Genomic DNA, 21,342 nt, shown 5'->3' with positions numbered 1-21,342 from the left:
ACTTCTGGTTCTTGTAGGCCCTCTGCACTTCTGGTTCTTGTAGGCCCTCTGCACTTCTAGTTCTTGTAGGCCGTCTGCACTTCTAGTTCTTGTAGGCCCTAGACACTTATGGTTCTTGTAGGCCCTAGACACTTCTAGTTCTTGTAGGCCCTCTGCACTTCTAGTTCTTGTAGGCCCTCTGCACTTCTAGTTCTTGTAGGCCCTAGACACTTCTATTTCTTGTAGGGCCTCTGCACTTCTGGTTCTTGTAGGCCCTAGACACTTTTGGTTCTTGTAGGCCCTCTGCACTTCTGGTTCTTGTAGGCCCTAGACACTTCTGGTTCTTGTAGGCCCTCTGTACTTCTAGTTTTTGTAGGCCCTAGACACTTCTGGTTCTTGTAGGCCCTCTGCACTTCTGGTTCTTGTAGGCCCTAGACACTTCTGGTTCTTGTAGGCCCTAGGCACTTCTGGTTCTTATAGGCCCTAGACACTTCTAGTTCTTGTAGGCCCTCTGCAATTCTAGTTCTTGTAGGCCCTAGACACTTCTGGTTCTTGTAGGCCCTCTGCACTTATGGTTCGTGTAGGCCCTCTGCACTTCTAGTTCTTGTAGGCCCTAGACGCTTCTGGTTCTTGTAGGCCCTCTGCACTTCTGGTTCTTGTAGGTCCTAGACACTTCTAGTTCTTGTAGGCCCTCTGCACTTCTAGTTCTTGTAGGCCCTAGACACTTCTGGTTCTTGTAGGCCCTCTGCACTTCTGGTTCTTGTAGGCCCTAGACACTTCTGGTTCTTGTAGGCCCTCTGCACTTCTGGTTCTTGTAGGCCCTAGACACTTCTGGTTCTTGTAGGCCCTCTGTACTTCTAGTTCGTGTAGGCCCTAGACACTTCTGGTTCTTGTAGGCCCTCTGCACTTCTGGTTCTTGTAGGCCTGAGACACTTCTGGTTCTTGTAGGCCCTAGGCACTTCTGGTTCTTGTAGGCCCTAGACACTTCTAGTTCTTGTAGGCCCTCTGCAATTCTAGTTCTTGTAGGCCCTAGACACTTCTGGTTCTTGTAAGCCCTCTGCACTTCTGGTTCTTGTAGGCCCTAGACACTTCTGGTTCTTGTAGGCCATAGGCACTTCTGGTTCTTGTATGCCCTAGGCACTTCTGGTTCTTGTAGGCCCTAGACACTTCTAGTTCTTGTAGGCCCTCTGCACTTCTGGTTCTTTTAAGCCCTAGACACTTCTGGTTCTTGTAGGCCCTAGACACTTCTAGTTCTTGTAGGCCCTCTGCACTTATGGTTCTTGTAGGCCCTCAGCACTTCTTGTTCTTGTAGGCCCTCTGCACTTCTGGTTCTTGTAGGCCCTAGACACTTCTGGTTCTTGTAGGCCCTCTGCACTTCTGGTTCTTGTAGGCCCTCTGCACTTCTAGTTCTTGTAGGCCCTCTGCACTTCTAGTTCTTGTAGGCCCTAGACACTTCTGGTTCTTGTAGGCCCTAGACACTTCTAGTTCTTGTAGGCCCTCTGCACTTCTAGTTCTTGTAGGCCCTCTGCACTTCTAGTTCTTGTAGGCCCTAGACACTTTTATTTCTTGTAGGGCCTCTGCACTTCTGGTTCTTGTAGGCCCTAGACACTTTTGGTTCTTGTAGGCCCTCTGCACTTCTGGTTCTTGTAGGCCCTAGACACTTCTGGTTCTTGTAGGCCCTCTGTACTTCTAGTTTTTGTAGGCCCTAGACACTTCTGGTTCTTGTAGGCCCTCTGCACTTCTGGTTCTTGTAGGCCCTAGACACTTCTGGTTCTTGTAGGCCCTAGGCACTTCTGGTTCTTATAGGCCCTTGACACTTCTAGTTCTTGTAGGCCCTCTGCAATTCTAGTTCTTGTAGGCCCTAGACACTTCTGGTTCTTGTAGGCCCTCTGCACTTCTGGTTCTTGTCGGCCCTAGACACTTCTGGTTCTTGTAGGGCCTCGGCACTCCTGGTTCTTGTAGGCCCTCTGCACTTCTAGTTCTTGTAGGCCCTAGACACTTCTGGTTCTTGTAGGCCCTCTGCACTACTGGTTCTTGTAGGCCCTCTGCACTTCTAGTTATTGTAGGCCCTAGACACTTCTGGTTCTTGTAGGCCCTCTGCACTTCTGGTTCTTGTAGGCCCTAGACACTTTTGGTTCTTGTAGGCCCTCTGCACTTCTGGTTCTTGTAGGCCCTAGACACTTCTGGTTCTTGTAGGCCCTCTGCACTTCTGGGTCTTGTAGGCCCTAGACACTTCTGGTTCTTGTAGGCCCTAGACACTTCTGGTTCTTGTAGGCCCTCTGCACTTCTAGTTCTTGTAGGCCCTAGACACTTCTGGTTCTTGTAGGCCCTCTGCACTTCTGGTTCTTGGAGGCCCTAGACACTTCTGGTTCTTGTAGGCCCTCTGCACTTCTGGTTCTTGTAGGCCCTAGACACTTCTGGTTCTTGTAGGCCCTAGACACTTCTGGTTTTTGTAGGCCCTCTGCACTTCTAGTTCTTGTAGGCCCTAGACACTTCTGGTTCTTGTAGGCCCTCTGTACTTCTAGTTTTTGTAGGCCCTAGACACTTCTGGTTCTTGTAGGCCCTCTGCACTTCTGGTTCTTGTAGGCCCTAGACACTTCTGGTTCTTGTAGGCCCTAGACACTTCTGGTTCTTGTAGGCCCTCTGCACTTCTGGTTCTTGTAGGCCCTAGACACTTCTGGTTCTTGTAGGCCCTCTGCACTTCTGGTTCTTGTAGGCCCTAGACACTTCTGGTTCTTGTAGGCCCTCTGTACTTCTAGTTCGTGTAGGCCCTAGACACTTCTGGTTCTTGTAGGCCCTCTGCACTTCTGGTTCTTGTAGGCCCGAGACACTTCTGGTTCTTGTAGGCCCTAGGCACTTCTGGTTCTTGTAGGCCCTAGACACTTCTAGTTCTTGTAAACCCTCTGCAATTCTAGTTCTTGTAGGGCCTAGACACTTCTGGTTCTTGTAGGCCCTCTGCACTTCTGGTTCTTGTAGGCCCTAGACACTTCTGGTTCTTGTAGGCCCTAGGCACTTCTGGTTCTTGTAGGCCCTAGGCACTTCTGGTTCTTGTAGGCCCTAGACACTTCTAGTTCTTGTAGGCCCTCTGCACTTCTGGTTCTTGTAGGCCCTAGACACTTCTGGTTCTTGTAGGCCCTAGACACTTCTTGTTCTTGTAGGCCCTCTGCACTTCTGGTTCTTGTAGGCCCTCAGCACTTCTTGTTCTTGTAGGCCCTCTGCACTTCTGGTTCTTGTAGGCCCTAGACACTTCTGGTTCTTGTAGGCCCTCTGCACTTCTAGTTCTTGTAGGCCCTCTGCACTTCTAGTTCTTGTAGGCCCTAGACACTTCTATTTCTTGTAGGGCCTCTGCACTTCTGGTTCTTGTAGGCCCTAGACACTTTTGGTTCTTGTAGGCCCTCTGCACTTCTGGTTCTTGTAGGCCCTAGACACTTCTGGTTCTTGTAGGCCCTCTGTACTTCTAGTTTTGTAGGCCCTAGACACTTCTGGTTCTTGTAGGCCCTCTGCACTTCTGGTTCTTGTAGGCCCTAGACACTTCTGGTTCTTGTAGGCCCTAGGCACTTCTGGTTCTTGTAGGCCCTAGACACTTCTAGTTCTTGTAGGCCCTCTGCAATTCTAGTTCTTGTAGGCCCTAGACACTTCTGGTTCTTGTAGGCCCTCTGCACTTCTGGTTCTTGTCGGCCCTAGACACTTCTGGTTCTTGTAGGGCCTCGGCACTCCTGGTTCTTGTAGGCCCTCTGCACTTCTAGTTCTTGTAGGCCCTAGACACTTCTGGTTCTTGTAGGCCCTCTGCACTACTGGTTCTTGTAGGCCCTCTGCACTTCTAGTTATTGTAGGCCCTAGACACTGCTGGTTCTTGTAGGCCCTCTGCACTTCTGGTTCTTGTAGGCCCTAGACACTTTTGGTTCTTGTAGGCCCTCTGCACTACTGGTTCTTGTAGGCCCTCTGCACTTCTAGTTATTGTAGGCCCTAGACACTTCTGGTTCTTGTAGGCCCTCTGCACTTCTGGTTCTTGTAGGCCCTAGACACTTCTGGTTCTTGTATGCCCTCTGCACTTCTGGTTCTTGTAGGCCCTAGACACTTCTGGTTCTTGTAGGCCCTAGACACTTCTGGTTCTTGTAGGCCCTCTGCACTTCTGGTTCTTGTAGGCCCTAGACACTTCTGGTTCTTGTAGGCCCTCTGCACTTCTGGTTCTTGTAGGCCCTAGACACTTCTGGTTCTTGTAGGCCCTAGACACTTCTGGTTCTTGTAGGCCCTCTGCACTTCTAGTTCTTGTAGGCCATAGACACTTCTGGTTCTTGTAGGCCCTCTGCACTTCTGGTTCTTGGAGGCCCTAGACACTTCTGGTTCTTGTAGGCCCTCTGCACTTCTGGTTCTTGTAGGCCCTAGACACTTCTGGTTCTTGTAGGCCCTAGACACTTCTGGTTCTTGTAGGCCCTCTGCCCTTCTAGTTCTTGTAGGCCCTAGACACTTCTGGTTCTTGTAGGCCCTCTGCACTTCTGGTTCTTGTAGGCCCTAGACACTTCTGGTTCTTGTAGGCCCTCTGCACTTCTGGTTCTTGTAGGCCCTAGACACTTCTGGTTCTTGTAGGCCCTCTGCACTTCTGGTTCTTGTTGGCCTTCTGCACTTCTAGTTCTTGTAGGCCCTCTGCACTTCTAGTTCTTGTCGGCCCTAGACACTTCCGGTTCTTTTAGGCCCTCTGCACTTCTGGTTCTTGTAGGCCCTAGACACTTCTGGTTCTTGTAGGCCCTCTGCACTTCTGGTTCTTGTAGGCCCTAGACACTTCTGGTTCTTGTAGGCCCTCTGCACTTCTGGTTCTTGTAGGCCCTAGACACTTCTGGTTCTTGTAGCCCTCTGCACTTCTGGTTCTTGTAGGCCCTCTGCACTTCTAGTTCTTGTAGGCCCTCTGCACTTCTAGTTCTTGTAGGCCCTAGACACTTCTGGTTCTTGTAGGCCCTAGACACTTCTGGTTCTTGTAGGCCCTAGGCACTTCTGGTTCTTGTAGGCCCTAGACACTTCTAGTTATTGTAGGCCCTAGACACTTCCGGTTCTTGTAGGCCCTCTGCACTTCTGGTTCTTGTAGGCCCTCGGCACTTCTGGTTCTTGTACGCCCTAGGCACTTCTAGTTCTTGTAGGCTCTCTGCACTTCTAGTTCTTGTAGGCCCTAGACACTTCTGGTTCTTGTAGGCCCTCTGCACTTCTGGTTCTTGTAGGCCCTAGACACTTCTGGTTCTTGTAGGCCCTAGGCACTTCTGGTTCTTGTAGGCCCTAGACACTTCTGGTTCTTGTAGGCCCTCTGCACTTCTGGTTCTTGTAGGCCCTAGACACTTCTGGTTTTTGTAGGCCCTCTGCACTTCTAGTTCTTGTAGGCCCTAGACACTTCTGGTTCTTGTAGGCCCTCTGCACTTCTGGTTCTTGTAGGCCCTAGACACTTCTGGTTCTTGTAGGCCCTCTGCACTTCTGGTTCTTGTAGGCCCTAGACACTTCTGGTTCTTGTAGGCCCTCTGCACTTCTGGTTCTTGTTGGCCCTCTGCACTTCTAGTTCTTGTAGGCCCTCTGCACTTCTAGTTCTTGTCGGCCCTAGACACTTCCGGTTCTTTTAGGCCCTCTGCACTTCTGGTTCTTGTAGGCCCTAGACACTTCTGGTTCTTGTAGGCCCTCTGCACTTCTGGTTCTTGTAGGCCCTAGACACTTCTGGTTCTTGTAGGCCCTCTGCACTTCTGGTTCTTGTAGGCCCTAGACACTTCTGGTTCTTGTAGCCCTCTGCACTTCTGGTTCTTGTAGGCCCTCTGCACTTCTAGTTCTTGTAGGCCCTCTGCACTTCTAGTTCTTGTAGGCCCTAGACACTTCTGGTTCTTGTAGGCCCTAGACACTTCTAGTTCTTGTAGGCCCTCTGCACTTCTAGTTCTTGTAGGCCCTCTGCACTTCTAGTTCTTGTAGGCCCTAGACACTTCTGGTTCTTGTAGGACCTAGACACTTCTGGTTCTTGTAGGCCCTAGGCACTTCTGGTTCTTGTAGGCCCTAGACACTTCTAGTTATTGTAGGCCCTAGACACTTCCGGTTCTTGTAGGCCCTCTGCACTTCTGGTTCTTGTAGGCCCTCGGCACTTCTGGTTCTTGTACGCCCTAGGCACTTCTAGTTCTTGTAGGCTCTCTGCACTTCTAGTTCTTGTAGGCCCTAGACACTTCTGGTTCTTGTAGGCCCTCTGCACTTCTGGTTCTTGTAGGCCCTAGACACTTCTGGTTCTTGTAGGCCCTAGGCACTTCTGGTTCTTGTAGGCCCTAGACACTTCTGGTTCTTGTAGGCCCTCTGAACTTCTGGTTCTTATAGGCCCTAGGCACTTCTGGTTCTTGTAGGCCCTAGACACTTCTAGTTCTTGTAGGCCCTAGACACTTCTGGTTCTTGTAGGCCCTCTGCACTTCTAGTTCTTGTAGGCCCTAGACACTTCTAGTTCTTGTAGGCCCTAGACACTTCTGGTTCTTGTAGGCCCTAGACACTTCTGGTTCTTGTAGGCTCTCGGCACTTCTGGTTCTTGTAGGCCCTAGGCACTTCTAGTTCTTGTAGGCCCTCTGCACTTCTAGTTCTTGTAGGCCCTCGGCACTTCTGGTTCTTGTAGGCCCAAGGCACTTCTAGTTCTTGTAGGCCCTAGACACTTCTGGTTCTTGTAGGCCCTAGACACTTCTGGTTCTTGTAGGCCCTCTGCACTTCTAGTTCTTGTAGGCCCTAGACACTTCTGGTTCTTGTAGGCCCTCTGCACTTCTGGTTCTTGGAGGCCCTAGACACTTCTGGTTCTTGTAGGCCCTCTGCACTTCTGGTTCTTGTAGGCCCTAGACACTTCTGGTTCTTGTAGGCCCTAGACACTTCTGGTTCTTGTAGGCCCTCTGCACTTCTAGTTCTTGTAGGCCCTAGACACTTCTGGTTCTTGTAGGCCCTCTGCACTTCTGGTTTTTGTAGGCCCTAGACACTTCTGGTTCTTGTAGGCCCTCTGCACTTCTGGTTCTTGTAGGCTCTAGACACTTCTGGTTCTTGTAGGCCCTCTGCACTTCTGGTTCTTGTAGGCCCTCTGCACTTCTAGTTCTTGTAGGCCCTCTGCACTTCTAGTTCTTGTCGGCCCTAGACACTTCCGGTTCTTTTAGGCCCTCTGCACTTCTGGTTCTTGTAGGCCCTAGACACTTCTGGTTCTTGTAGGCCCTCTGCACTTCTGGTTCTTGTAGGCCCTAGACACTTCTGGTTCTTGTAGGCCCTCTGCACTTCTGGTTCTCGTAGGCCCTAGACACTTCTGGTTCTTGTAGGCCCTCTGCACTTCTGGTTCTTGTAGGCCCTCTGCACTTCTAGTTCTTGTAGGCCCTCTGCACTTCTAGTTCTTGTAGGCCCTAGACACTTCTGGTTCTTGTAGGACCTAGACACTTCTGGTTCTTGTAGGCCCTAGGCACTTCTGGTTCTTGTAGGCCCTAGACACTTCTAGTTATTGTAGGCCCTAGACACTTCCGGTTCTTGTAGGCCCTCTGCACTTCTGGTTCTTGTAGGCCCTCGGCACTTCTGGTTCTTGTACGCCCTAGGCACTTCTAGTTTTTGTAGGCCCTCTGCACTTCTAGTTCTTGTAGGCCCTAGACACTTCTGGTTCTTGTAGGCCCTCTGCACTTCTGGTTCTTGTAGGCCCTAGACACTTCTGGTTCTTGTAAGCCCTAGGTACTTCTGGTTCTTGTAGGCCCTAGACACTTCTGGTTCTTGTAGGCCCTCTGAACTTCTGGTTCTTGTAGGCCCTAGACACTTCTGGTTCTTGTAGGCCCTAGACACTTCTGGTTCTTGTAGGCCCTAGACACTTCTGGTTCTTGTAGGCCCTTTGCACTTCTAGTTCTTGTAGGCCCTAGACACTTCTAGTTCTTGTAGGCCCTAGACACTTCTGGTTCTTGTAGGCCCTAGACACTTCTGGTTCTTGTAGGCTCTCGGCACTTCTGGTTCTTGTAGGCCCTAGGCACTTCTAGTTCTTGTAGGCCCTCTGCACTTCTAGTTCTTGTAGGCCCTCGGCACTCCTGGTTCTTGTAGGCCCTCGGCACTTCTAGTTCTTGTAGGCCCTCGTCACTTCTAGTTCTTGTAGGCCCTCGGCACTCCTGGTTCTTGTAGGCCCTCGGCACTTCTGGTTCTTGTAGGCCCTAGGTACTTCTGGTTCTTGTAGGCCCTCGGCACTTCTGGTTCTTGTAGGCCCTAGGTACTTCTGGTTCTTGTAGGCCCTCGGCACTTCTGGATCTTGTCGGCCATTGGTACTTCTGGTTCTTGTAGGCCCTAGACACTTCTGGTTCTTGTAGGCCCTCGACACTTCTGGTTCTTGTAGGCCATTGGTACTTCTGGTTCTTGTAGGCCCTAGGTACTTCTGGTTCTTGTAGGCCCTCAGCACTTCTGGTTCTTGTAGGCCATTGGTAATTCTGGTTCTTGTAGGCCCTAGGTACTTCTGGTTCTTGTAGGCCCTAGGCACTTTTGGTTCTTGTAGGCCATTGGTACTTCTGGTTCTTGTAGGCCCTAGGCACTTCTGGTTCTTGTAGGCCATTGGTACTTCTGGTTCCTAGGACTTCCGTGATAATTTTCCAACAGTTGCTACTGCTGCCCCATGTCATTATTACCGCCACCGCTGTCACTCGCTAAAGTAGATTTTAAGAAACAGCCGTCTATGATCAACTATAGGACAGCAACGTCGCCTTTGTCTTCCCGTGCACTGCTACTCTATTGAGAATATTTGTGCGATAAAAATCAACATATTAAGATGTAATTTTCCAATGAAAAAAAATCTCGAAAAGTTAATCTCCGGTTTGTCATTTCTCTCGCCTTATGAGAAAAAAACGATTGACATGAGTCTGCCTCTTTGTATAAACACAGTGCCTATCCTTGCTGTATAAAATATATTTCTTTAGAAGAGATCTCAGCCATTTGTCTTCATCGCACAAACAAACAAAAATGGTCAACATTTTGGTTAACATTTTTTTGTCCTTAGGCCCTTTTAGTTTTCGTAGACCTGACGAATAATAGCGCCTTGTGTATAGGCTGCTGCTGCTTCTTCTGTCTGGCTGTCTTAGCCCGCCCCCACCACCGCTATAGAGGCTCACAGGAAGACGGCTCGCTCGTTCTATAAACTAGCGTTTTTTATATTTAAACTTTCAACTACATTTTGTATTTTTACCCAGCGTGTAAGGCCCACTGAGCTCTCTATTGGCTTCTTTTTTTGAGAAGCCTCCCTTGGCCATCACGAATGTTAGCAGCTCAACGAGGTGGCTTATCATCATCAGCGCGTGGACATTTAATACACGAGGTTGTCTCTTGACTGCTCCGACACTGCTGCCCTCTTGCTCATTAACTGACAGTTCAATCGCATCGGATTCAAACGACCTTGGCCATCACAAATGATAGCTCAACGAAGTGGCTTATCATCGTCATCGTGTGGACATTTATAACAGCAAATATTCGAAACGCGTGACGTTGATCCTAAATGTGAGGGGCGGGGGGGTAAAGAACTGCAGGACCCGGAGAAAAATCCATGCGACCACGGGGAGAGACACTCAAACTTTAAATATACAGCAGCAGGCGTCAGGGTCGAGACTACGACCTACTGCATTCCAGGCGAGGTAGTTAACATCTCCGAGCCACCGTGGCTGCCCCAAGTAAGACTGATCCCTCTGCCAATGAGACATTGCGTGTCGAAACCGATCCAGAGTTTTCTCGTGTTCAAGGTGGCTTATGTGGAAATTTATAGCAGCAGCAGACAAATACTCTAAATAATAATGATGGTGGTGGTTGTTGGTGGTATTGGTCTCGGTGTCTCTGATGGGTGTGACTTGACTGTTTCTCAGGAAGAAGAAGTGGGGCTTCCTCACCAACTACAACGATCAGGTGAGAGCTTCCACTGGCTGAGCCAGCGGCAAGGAATCAAGTCCTGCATTAACCACGCACGGTACCTGTGGTGAACATGCAAACCAACATGCTGTTAATAGATGGTGTGAGGGTCGCTAGCCCCCGAGATCCCTCCCTCGGTACCCCTAACGGCCGGGTTAACCTCATTACTCGCCCCCTCGCTGCTAGGCGAACCGCTGCTGCGTTCTTCACCCATGGGGTGAGAGCCGTCGCTCCAGGATTCCCCTCCCCCGCGGGTCCGCGTAGTAGGCATGGTTAATTACGTACGCGCACACCCACACACAGCTCTGCGCGGCACTCACTCAACCCTGACCACTCACGCTAGGATCGCGCACCTGTATTATACAAGTCGTGAACGTGCGCGCACACACACATACAGCTCCACACGCGATACCCACTCTTGCGCCGCTCTGCGTCGTGCTCGCCGCTCACGTTATGATCGCGCACCTGGGGTACGCTGATTACGCACGCCGCGAGCTTACGCATACACAGTACCACACGCGTTCACACTTATAACACGAGATCACACGAGGCCACGATCAGCTATTAATGATTTATTGTCTGCTACGTGGGACTGGTTGTTGAGTCAGTATGAATCGACGAGGCTGCCTACTCTACTAACCCGGAACCTATTCCCTATTTATCGTTCACGAAACACTTTTACCTCCTTACTCACGGTTTGAGGCACTCGACGTTCCGTGGGTTTTCCTCGCTGCTTGCCTCGACACGTCGCACGGACGTCCGGAGGGCAGAGCTGGGGCAGTCCTGGACGTTGGCTTCTCGGAGCAAGAGAGCGATTTCCCCTTTGCGCTCCCCATTTATCCTCCCTACCTCAAAGGGAATGCGACTCTCTCGCATGCGCACCGCCGTTCCGGGCGCTTTTGATATGCTACTTAATGCTCAACCTGCGCGGCGCAAATTCCAATCAATCCGCTTTTGATATGCTAATTAATGCTCAACCTGCGCGGCGCAAATTCCAATCAATCCCTTTCTCACGCAGGCCCCCCCCCCATTATCGCAGTTTATGCGGCGGCGTCCGTCACAAAGGTGCGCCGTGGGAATTTGTGCACGGCTCCCCGCGTGACCCCGCTCTCCCGATTACTCATACTAACAGCCTTATCCTTTAACTCCCCTAACAATGGTGCCTGCGTGTTTTCTAATGATGCTCCTCCATCACAATGCTTATTCCCTCTGCCTGCCCCGTCGATACTTGCGTGTGTGGGGTGTGTGAGATGCGTTTCCCCCGCGGTGGCCGAGTGGCCCCTCGCTGCGACCTTGCAACCTTAAGGCCGGTCGCAGCGCCGCGGTGCAAAGTAGCGTCGGGGGAGGTCGTCCAATTCCCTGGTCGCCGGAAACCGTGAAAGTTTAATCCCGATAAGGGCTTCTCGGATAAAAACCGGTCGGCCAGGTGACCTCCCCACGGAGCTCTATGGGGGGGGGGGGGAATGCGTGCGGGTGTGTTCGTGTGAGGTGAGGTGAGGGGGACGCGGGGTCGGCTCCGTCGCTTGGTGGTGGCGAGGTCTTAGATGGGGCGCCTGCTGAACGGCTTCGTGGCGGCGGCATGACATAGCCCCCCGAGGTGCTGGTCTCCGTCCCGGGTTGACTGGAGCACCTTGCTTGAGCCGCGCCCACGAGGAAACGCTGCGGGGTCCGGGGGGTCCGTCCGGCCCTCGTGGCTGGTCTCGGGGTGGGTGGCTCCGTCCTCTGCAGCTCCTGCGGCGGCCTCCTCCTCCACTCCAGCGGCTCTCCCTGTACCTCGGTACCTGCGGGCTGGGGTACAAACTCAGAAGCGGAGGGGTTTAGGGGCCGTCGTCCGCGCCGTCCCCTGGCGGGGTCGGGGCGTCTCGGGGGCCCGGCGGGGCCCATGTAGGGTGCGAGGCCCCCCAACACGAGGGGTGCGGGTACTCCGGGATTACGGGGCCTTCGAGTGACGGGGTTCTCTCTCGCCGGGGCCGCTTTCCACGGTTTTAAGCGGCGGACGTTGACCACCGTCTCTCGATCCCTCTCCCCGCCATAAATTAGTACCGTCCAGGGGGAGATCTGTCGCACCACGGTCCAGGGTCCCCGCCAGTAGGTCGTCAGTTTCCCCACCTGCCCGGCCCCGACGCGAGGGGTGTGTAGCCACACCTTAGCGCCTGTCAGGAATAAGGGGGGTTCCATGCGGGGTCGGGTGCCCTGTTCCTGCCGCCGATGCGCGGCTTCCCCTTGCGGGTATGCTCGGCCTCGGGCTTCTCGCAGGGTCTCCAACAGGTGTTCCACGGGGCGGCTTCCCTCCTCCGGCTGGGGGGAAGGGACGCCGAATAGCAGATCTGCGGGGTAAACGAGACTCACGGCCGAACATCATTAAAAACGGGGTTTGTCCCGTCGACGTGTGTACGGTGGTGGCGTAGGCGAAAAGGGCGTAGGGGAGGTGTTCGTCCCAATCCCGTTGATTTGCGGCCGCCATACGTTTGAGTTTTCCCGCTAGGGTCTGATTCATGCGCTCCACCATACCGTTCGCTTGGGGGTGGTACGCTGTGGTTCGGTCCTTCTGGATTCCGAACTCTCGGCACAGTGCCTGGAACAACTCGGCCTCGAACTCGCTACCCTGGTCGGTGAGGACTCGTTCTGGGATCCCGTGCTTAAGTACGTAGTGTTCCACGAATGCCCGGGCCACCACCAAGGCCGTTTTATCAGGGATGGCCACTGCCACGGGGTAGCGGGTGAAATACTCTACTGCGACTAGGATATATCGGTTGCCTCGATGGGATCGCGGGAATGGCCCCTGTAGGTCAATCCCGACCAGCTGATTCGTGCGGCTGACGCGGAACGGCCTTAGGGGTACCTGGTATCGTGCCGGTTTCGGCCCGCACTGCTGACAGGCGCGGCAGCCCTGTACCCAGGCCGCCACGTCTTGTGCCAATTTGGGCCAGAGATACTGGCGACGCAGGGTCTCTCGAGTGCGTCGTTCCCCATCGTGGCCCCCGAGTGGGTGGTCATGCACCAGCCGAAGCAGCTGGGGTCGCACCTGGGCAGGAACACAGATGCACCCCGGCTGGCCGGCCTCGGTTAACTCCCGTACCACTCCGTTCTGCACACACAACCGGGCATACAAACCGCTCCAGGGTCCTGGTAGGGCGCTCTTTTCCTCCCGCAGTGCCGCCTCCACTGCCGCCAGATTGGGATCTCGCTGCTGGGTCTGTCTCAGCTGCTCGTCGTTCAGGCCCGGGAAGGCGCAGCCGACGTCCTCCTGGATCCGTCCGATCGGGTCCCGAGCCGCGGGTCCCGCGCTTGCCGTGCGGTCGACGGGATCCTCGGTGCCACCTGTGAGGGCCTCTGTGGCGCACACTGCACTCTCTCTCGCTGGGGGGGGGTCAGTGGCCGCGGCCGCTCGGGGGTCCGTTGCCTGCCGGCAGCGTCCCCCCGTGAAGCACGGGCAGGCCTCCTCCGCCCTTGTCTCGGCGTCCACCGTGGGTCGCCTCGACAAGGCGTCCGCGTTTGCATGCGTCCGGCCAGCCCGATACTCGATTTGCAGGTTGTACTCCTGCAACTGCGCCAACCACCGGGCCATCTGCCCCCGCGGCTCCTTGAATGTAAGAAGGAACTGCAGAGCATAATGGTCAGTGCGTACGCGACATTTCCTGCCGTACAAATACGGCCGGAACTGCTTACATGCGAAAATCACGGCGTACAACTCTTGGCGGGTCACGCAATAGTTAAGCTCGGCCCCACTCAAGGTCCGGCTGGCGTACGCGATGACTCGTTCCGTCCCATCCTGTACCTGTGACAACACCGCGCCCAGCCCGCTGCTGCAGGCGTCGGTGTCCAAAATAAAATCGGTGGTAAAATCGGGGAAAGCGAGGGTGGGGGCGTGGGTGAGGTGGTCTTTGAGAGTGGTGAAGGCCGTCTGGCAGGCCCCCGTCCACTGGTAGGGGTGCTTAGGGGAGGTGAGTTGGGTGAGGGGGCGTGCAATCTCGCTGAATCCCTTTACAAATCGACGATAATAGGTGGCGAGCCCCAAAAATGATCTGATCTCCGTCAGATTCCTTGGCTGTGGCCACTCCACTACGGCGCATACCTTCTCCGGATCGGTGTGCACACCTGCCTCGCTGACGCGATGCCCGAGGTACCCCACCTCGCGTTGTGCGATGTAACACTTACGTGGCTTGAGCTTGAGATGAGCCGCTCGCAGTCGCTGGAACACCTCTCGAAGCCTGGACCAATGCTCAGACAAAGATCTACTGAACACTATCACATCGTCCAAGTAAATCAGGCACTGTTCCCATTGCAAGCCCCGCATCACCAACTCCATCAGCCGCTGGAACGTCGCGGGCGCATTGGTGAGTCCGAACGGGAGTACTCGAAACTCGAATAGCCCCATCGGGGTGGTGAATGCGGTTTTCGGCCGATCCTCCTCCGCCATCTCCACCTGCCAGTACCCGGACGCGAGATCGAGGGTGGAAAAATATCGCGCTCCAGCGAGGCTGTCGAAGGTGTCGTCGATGCGGGGTATGGGGAAGGCATCGCCGAGCGTGACTGCATTTAGTTTACGGTAATCGACGCAGAACCGGGTTGACCCATCCTTTTTCGTCACTAGTACCACTGGGGCTGACCAGGGGCTCGCCGAGGGCTGAATTATGTTATCGCGAAGCATGTCCCCAACTGCCTCTTTGATTTGGGCGCGTTCGGGTGCGCCCACTCGGTACGCAGGGAGTTTGATGGGTCGGGCTGCACCGGTGTCAATTTGGTGCTTAACAAGATCGGTCCGACCCACGTCCGAGTCGTGTTCACTGAATACGTCGGCGTACTCCCGCAGTAACTCGCGCAGCCGATCGGCCTCTCCCTTAGGTAAATCCGCCCATGGTACATGTAACGCGTCGAGCAGGGGAATGACCTCGGCTCGGGGAGTCGGGCCGACTCGCCAGGCCAGGTCCTGGTCACCCTCAGAACGACCGGGGTCCTCAGCCCAGAGTGCGAACACCGAGTCGTTAGAGTGGCGTGCGTGCAGGGGGTGTACGGTGGCTATCGGGGTGCGCCGCCGCAGTATCGCTGGGGTACTGTGGGGGTTAAACATCCGCATAAACAATCGGTCCCCATCTGCGTTTACCAACGTGGCGGATCCCACGACCCCATACCGTTTTGCCAACTCCGGGTGAGGAGTTAGCATTACCTCTCCTGATGGTCGGAGCGTGGGGTCGGTGTGGGATGTTGCCACCGGCACCAGCATCTCGGTGAGCGGGCCGATGGTGACTGCCGTCGCCAGGATAGCGGCCACAGGTGCGAAGCGGGGGCGCGTCGGTTCTCGTCCCAAGAACGGTATCCGCTCGCCGTTGCTCTCCATGGTGGCGCATCGCTGGCGGGGTTGCACGTTGAGTCCTAGCCGTTCTAAGAGGTCGGTACCTGCGATACACTCGTGACACAACGCACTCGACACGTAGAACTCCTGGGTGCACACCTGACTGCCTATGCGGACCTCTAGGGTGGCTCTCCCCAGCAGCCCCATTCCGGCTCTGCTCGCCGTGTGCAGCGCGCGGTCCGGTGCCTGCAGGTGACGCACGTCGACCCCGATCGCGCTGCAGTGCGCTGCGCTCACGAGCGAGGCCACCGCCCCCGTGTCCAGCAGGATTCGGGTACACACTCCGTTTACCTCCCCTTCCACCAGCGACGTGGCCCCCGTGATCCCTGCCACCAGCTCCCGTAGCCAGTCGCCAGGAGTCACCGTTTCCGTGGGCGTTGTTGCTGGAACCTGTGTGGAGATCACTCGCTCGCCATTATTCTCATCATCGTCTATTTGTATCGGGACCGCGTCGATTGCACCCCTAGTTGGTCCGCTCTCTAGGGGGCGTTGGAGTTTAACCCCCGCGTCTGCCTAGCTCGGGTGATTTCAGGACAGTCCCTCACTAGATGCCCTCGGCGATCGCACATATAACATGCTCGGGGAGGGGGGGCGGTTCCGTAGCGGGTCCCCTGTCCGCTCCCTCTCCCTCCCCCAGTACGCAGTTGCCCCACATCGGACTCTAATTGGGACACCCTCCCGGCTAGCCCCCCTACTGTCGAGCGTAGTTCCCCCATCTCAGACTGGAGTGCCTTCATATTTTTATTTGCTTCCTCGCGTGCTTGGGTTATCATATCTCCCACGCCGGCCTGTAACCCGGCTACCCACCCCGGGGTGGTCTCGCTGGGTCTCTGGGGCTCCCTTGCCCGTCCCCTTACTGCGAACGCGGGCACTTCCTCCGAGTCGGAGAGTAGGTTCGCTACGGCGCACTCTCGTCCCCTCCCTCGAGGCTGCGCGCGCTCACCCGAGAGTTTCTCGCATTTGCGCGCGCGCTCGACGAGGGTGTTAAAGGAGAGTCGTGCACCGTCTACATTTGGCTGCCACCACGGGGTGTGTGCCAAATATCGCTGGATTTTACCGGCGGCGAGGCCCTCAATTATTTTTGCCTCGTACTCTGGGTACGCGAGCTGGGTCAACATGCGTACATCCTCGGCGTAATCTCGTAGATCTTCGCCGGGTTGGCGGCGGCGTGCCTCTAAGGCCGTCTGCGCATCCTCCTCGTCATAGGCGCCGAAGCGTCGTTCGAGTTCGCCCATTAATTTTTCCCACTGATTTTGTGCGCTTGCGGGCAAAGCTTCCACAAAGTCAGCTGCCCGCCCATCTAAATGTAGCTCTAACTGCTGCAACGCCTCCTCATCTGACCACCCATTAACCTTTTTCGCCCCCCTGATGCTGCGGGCAAACGATTTCCATGTTGGAATTCCTTTGCCCGTAAATGTGCATTTGATTTTAATCTGGGTTGGGGGGCCTCTTTCCCTTGGGGGTGCGGGGGATCGTCCCGTTTCTGACACCAATATGTGAGGGTCGCTAGCCCCCGAGATCCCTCCCTCGGTACCCCTAACGGCCGGGTTAACCTCATTACTCGCCCCCTCGCTGCTAGGCGAACCGCTGCTGCGTTCTTCACCCATGGGGTGAGAGCCGTCGCTCCAGGATTCCCCTCCCCCGCGGGTCCGCGTAGTAGGCATGGTTAATTACGTACGCGCACACCCACACACAGCTCTGCGCGGCACTCACTCAACCCTGACCACTCACGCTAGGATCGCGCACCTGTATTATACACGTCGTGAACGTGCGCGCACACACACATACAGCTCCACACGCGATACCCACTCTTGCGCCGCTCTGCGCCGCGCTCGCCGCTCACGTTATGATCGCGCACCTGGGGTACGCTGATTACGCACGCCGCGAGCTTACGCATACACAGTACCACACGCGTTCACACTTATAACACGAGATCACACGAGGCCACGATCAGCTATTAATGATTTATTGTCTGCTACGTGGGACTGGTTGTTGAGTCAGTATGAATCGACGAGGCTGCCTACTCTACTAACCCGGAACCTATTCCCTATTTATCGTTCACGAAACACTTTTACCTCCTTACTCACGGTTTGAGGCACTCGACGTTCCGTGGGTTTTCCTCGCTGCTTGCCTCGACACGTCGCACGGACGTCCGGAGGGCAGAGCTGGGGCAGTCCTGGACGTTGGCTTCTCGGAGCAAGAGAGCGATTTCCCCTTTGCGCTCCCCATTTATCCTCCCTACCTCAAAGGGAATGCGACTCTCTCGCATGCGCACCGCCGTTCCGGGCGCTTTTGATATGCTACTTAATGCTCAACCTGCGCGGCGCAAATTCCAATCAATCTGCTTTTGATATGCTAATTAATGCTCAACCTGCGCGGCGCAAATTCCAATCAATCCCTTTCTCACGCAGGCCCCCCCCCCCATTATCGCAGTTTATGCGGCGGCGTCCGTCACAAAGGTGCGCCGTGGGAATTTGTGCACGGCTCCCCGCGTGACCCCGCTCTCCCGATTACTCATACTAACAGCCTTATCCTTTAACTCCCCTAACAATGGTGCCTGCGTGTTTTCTAATGATGCTCCTCCATCACAATGCTTATTCCCTCTGCCTGCCCCGTCGATACTTGCGTGTGTGGGGTGTGTGAGATGCGTTTCCCCCGCGGTGGCCGAGTGGCCCCTCGCTGCGACCTTGCAACCTTAAGGCCGGTCGCAGCGCCGCGGTGCAAAGTAGCGTCGGGGGAGGTCGTCCAATTCCCTGGTCGCCGGAAACCGTGAAAGTTTAATCCCGATAAGGGCTTCTCGGATAAAAACCGGTCGGCCAGATGACCTCCCCACGGAGCTCTATGGGGGGGGGGGGGGGAATGCGTGCGGGTGTGTTCGTGTGAGGTGAGGTGAGGGGGACGCGGGGTCGGCTCCGTCGCTTGGTGGTGGCGAGGTCTTAGATGGGGCGCCTGCTGAACGGCTTCGTGGCAGCGGCATGACAATGGCATTGTCTTTGAAAAAGATTGGCCTACACCAGAGACAGCAGCCTTCTTTATGCAGACTTGATTCCTTGGCATTTGAACATCTTAACAACTCCTGATTTATTGCCAGAAAGGGTAAAACCTATTCATATTTTTCATACTTTGATACTGGCAAAAAGGTATCCCACGATATAGCTGCTGACCCCGAGCTGTAAATGCTCCGACACGTGTGGCATTGTCTTTGTAGTGTTCGCCTTTTGTTTTTCTCTGGTCTGACACAGGTGGTAGTGAGACTGGGCCATTAAGAAAGCTTGTCGCTGGTGTAGGCCAATCAGTTTCAAAGACAATGCCAAAGGTTATCAGAGCGTGTTTGTTTGCATGTTCACCACAGGTACTGTGTGTGGTTAATGCAGGACTTGATTCCTTGCAAAATGTATCTATTTGGTGGTTGAACATCTTAACATCTGTTCTATTGCCAGAAAGGGTAAACATGTATTCAAATTTTTCATACTTTGACACTGGGAAAAAGGTCCCATGATATCACTTTTAGTTTTTCTTTTCCAGTTTATAGATATACAACAGTGACGCCAGGAGCTGGAGTCGAACCGGCGACACTGGTTTGCAGGCCACGGCAGCCTTAACCAACTCCGACGGCCGGCTTCTCCTCTCCCCCACCCCACGTATTCGCGCAGGGGGAGCTCGTGTTTCCCGATGACCCAGAGTCGAACCCGGATGAGCCGAGCTCTGCGGCTGCAACAGCGGTGTCGGTGGCTCCCCTGGAGTCGGAGCCGGACGAGGCGGGGGGGCACTTCCCATACTTGACCACGGCACACCGAGGCCCCGGCAGCAACGTGAACACTGCGGGGGGCCAGGAGCTGATCCGCCTCGACTTTGCCCTCTCGCCGCAGCACCATAAGCGGCGACTGCCATCTGAGATGATGCCCTTCTGACTGAGCAAAGAGCCAAGGCCAGCCAGCCAGCCAGGCGGCCAGCCAGCAATACCCACTCACCCAGCCAGACAGCCACCCATACCCACTCACCCAGCCAGCCATCTAGACCCACTCAGCCAGCCAGCCATACGCACACAGCCAGCTAGCCACCCATACCCACTCACCCAGCCAGCCAGCCATCTAGACCCACTCACCCAGCCAGCCAGCCACCCATACTCACTCACTCACCCAGCCAGCCACCCATACTCATTCACTCACCCAGCCAGCCACCCATACTCACTCACTCGCCCAGCCACCCATACTCACTCACTCGCCCAGCCAGCCAGCCATACTCACTCAGCCAGCCAGCCACCCATACTCACTCACTTGCCCAGCCAGCCAGCCAGCCATACCCACCCAGACAGCTAACCACCCATACCCACTCACCCACCCAGCCAGTCAGCCAGCCCAGCCTGCCAGCCCAGCCAGCCAGCCCAGCCAGCCACCCATACCCACTCAGCCCAGTCAGCCACCCATACCCACTCACTCACTCAGCCAGCCAGCCAGCCATCCATACCCACTCGCTCACTCAGCCAGCCATCCATACCCACTCACTTAGCGAGCTCAGCCAGCCCAACCCGAGCAAGACACCCATACCCACTCACTCAGCCAGCCAGCCCAGCCAGCCCAACCAGAGCAAGACACCCATACCCACTCACTCACCCAGCCAGCCAGGCAGCCAGCCAGACAGCGAGCCCAGTCAGCCACCCATACCCACTCACTCAGCCAGCCAGCCCAGCCAGCCAGGCAGCCAGCCAGCCCAGTCAGCCACCCATACTCACTCACCCAGCCAGCCACCTATACCCACTCACTCACTCACCCAGCCAGCCCAACCAGAGCCAGCAGACACCCATACCCACTCACTCACCCAGCCAGCCAGTGCCAGGATGGATGAGTGCGTGAGGTTCCGGTCAAATGAGTTGGTGCGAATTGATGGACGGATAATTATTATCACTGTTAATAGGAGTTAATAGCGTGATTAATGGGATGAATTACAATTATCACTATTAATACGAGTTAACAGCGCTATTAATAGGATTAAGTAACGGAGGTTTGCCGGTGGAGATCCGGCGGGCAGCTCCTGGTTAATACTGCGGTGCTGGGCGCGCGGATCGGGACATCCGGCGCTGACGTCCACCTTCAGGGCGAACGTTAAAGATTCCGTGACGTGGAAAGCGCAAGAGACGTAGGACCACAGTGTGTGCGTGACGATAAAAGTGGCCCGCCCGGGCATGGTGTTGGCCAGCCACCCACCCCCTCGTGTGCCGTGCCCCGGCCTTCATAGACACTGCTGCTCACTAACAGCACTTGCCTGAACAGTCTGTGAAGGCTTTAGGGGGAATATTTGTGTGTTTGATGTGGAGAGCGGTGGTGTAGCGGTTAGCGCTGTGCTACGAACCTGGCCATCCCCAAGTTTTATTACCGCTCATGGCCAACACCAGTGATTATCTGAACCGGTCCTGGGCCTCCTCTAGGTCGACTCAGCCTCAATCAAGTACCTCGTGCAATGTGTAAACATGATCGCCACTCGAGAGACAAAGGCGGCCAGGCATGGTGGTGGCCACCCACTCCCCCATGTGCCACAGTGGCGGCCTTTAGTCTGCCACTAGTGGGTGGGAGGGTGAGGTAGGCCGATCTTACTGTTGGGAATTCCAATAAAGTAATTAGCGGTGCAATTATTTTTTTTACCTCAAGTTGTTTGGACTGTGACGCCGATAACAAAGACAAATATCCCACCAGTATAGCCTAAATAGGCTGTTGAGGCAAGTGCTGTTAGCGGCTAGCAGCACCGATGAAGGCCAGAACGGTGGGCGGTCAGCACCACGCCCTTTGCAAGTGATAACCTTTTTCAAAGCTCTCCCGTTTTCAGACATCAATAAAATACATTTTACTTTAAAATAAAAAAAATGCAGCCCAACTCTTTGGCCGGATATCAAACAGCATCACTGCTGTCATCGTCCTATAATAAACCGGTTCATTAAACTGTGTAATTGTTTACCTCTCGCTAACAAACATTAAATGGCAAAAATAAAATGAAGTTCTTGCTTTGATTTGTGACCAGAGATAGGTGGTTAAAGTTAAACCCCAGAACCACGTGTTCACTCTCTTACTGTAGTAGGTGCAACGATCCGTGTAGCCTTAACAGACTACTGGGGAAAGTGCTGTTAGCGAGCACCTATG

The 21,342-nt window shown here is 54.6% G+C and overlaps 1 protein-coding gene across 1 annotated transcript in view; it reads left to right on the top strand.

Annotated features, from left to right (window-relative positions):
* Positions 1-21,195, top strand: part of CIMIP5 (ciliary microtubule inner protein 5) — a 31,771-nt gene extending 10,576 nt beyond the window's left edge. The window contains exons 2-3 of the mRNA XM_078604752.1: positions 9,816-9,855; positions 18,865-21,195. Coding sequence (XP_078460878.1) covers positions 9,816-9,855; positions 18,865-19,122 — 298 coding nt within the window. The 3' untranslated portion in view covers positions 19,123-21,195. The remainder of the gene's footprint in view (positions 1-9,815; positions 9,856-18,864) is intronic.
* Positions 21,196-21,342: the final 147 nt, after the last annotated feature.

This window comes from Lampetra planeri, chromosome 23, assembly GCF_965212315.1.
Source record: "Lampetra planeri chromosome 23, kcLamPlan1.2.h2, whole genome shotgun sequence".
Classification (NCBI taxonomy): Eukaryota; Metazoa; Chordata; class Hyperoartia; order Petromyzontiformes; family Petromyzontidae; genus Lampetra; species Lampetra planeri.
The sequence above is the reverse complement of the archived record's forward strand: the minus strand, read 5'-3'. Positions and strand labels throughout refer to the sequence as shown.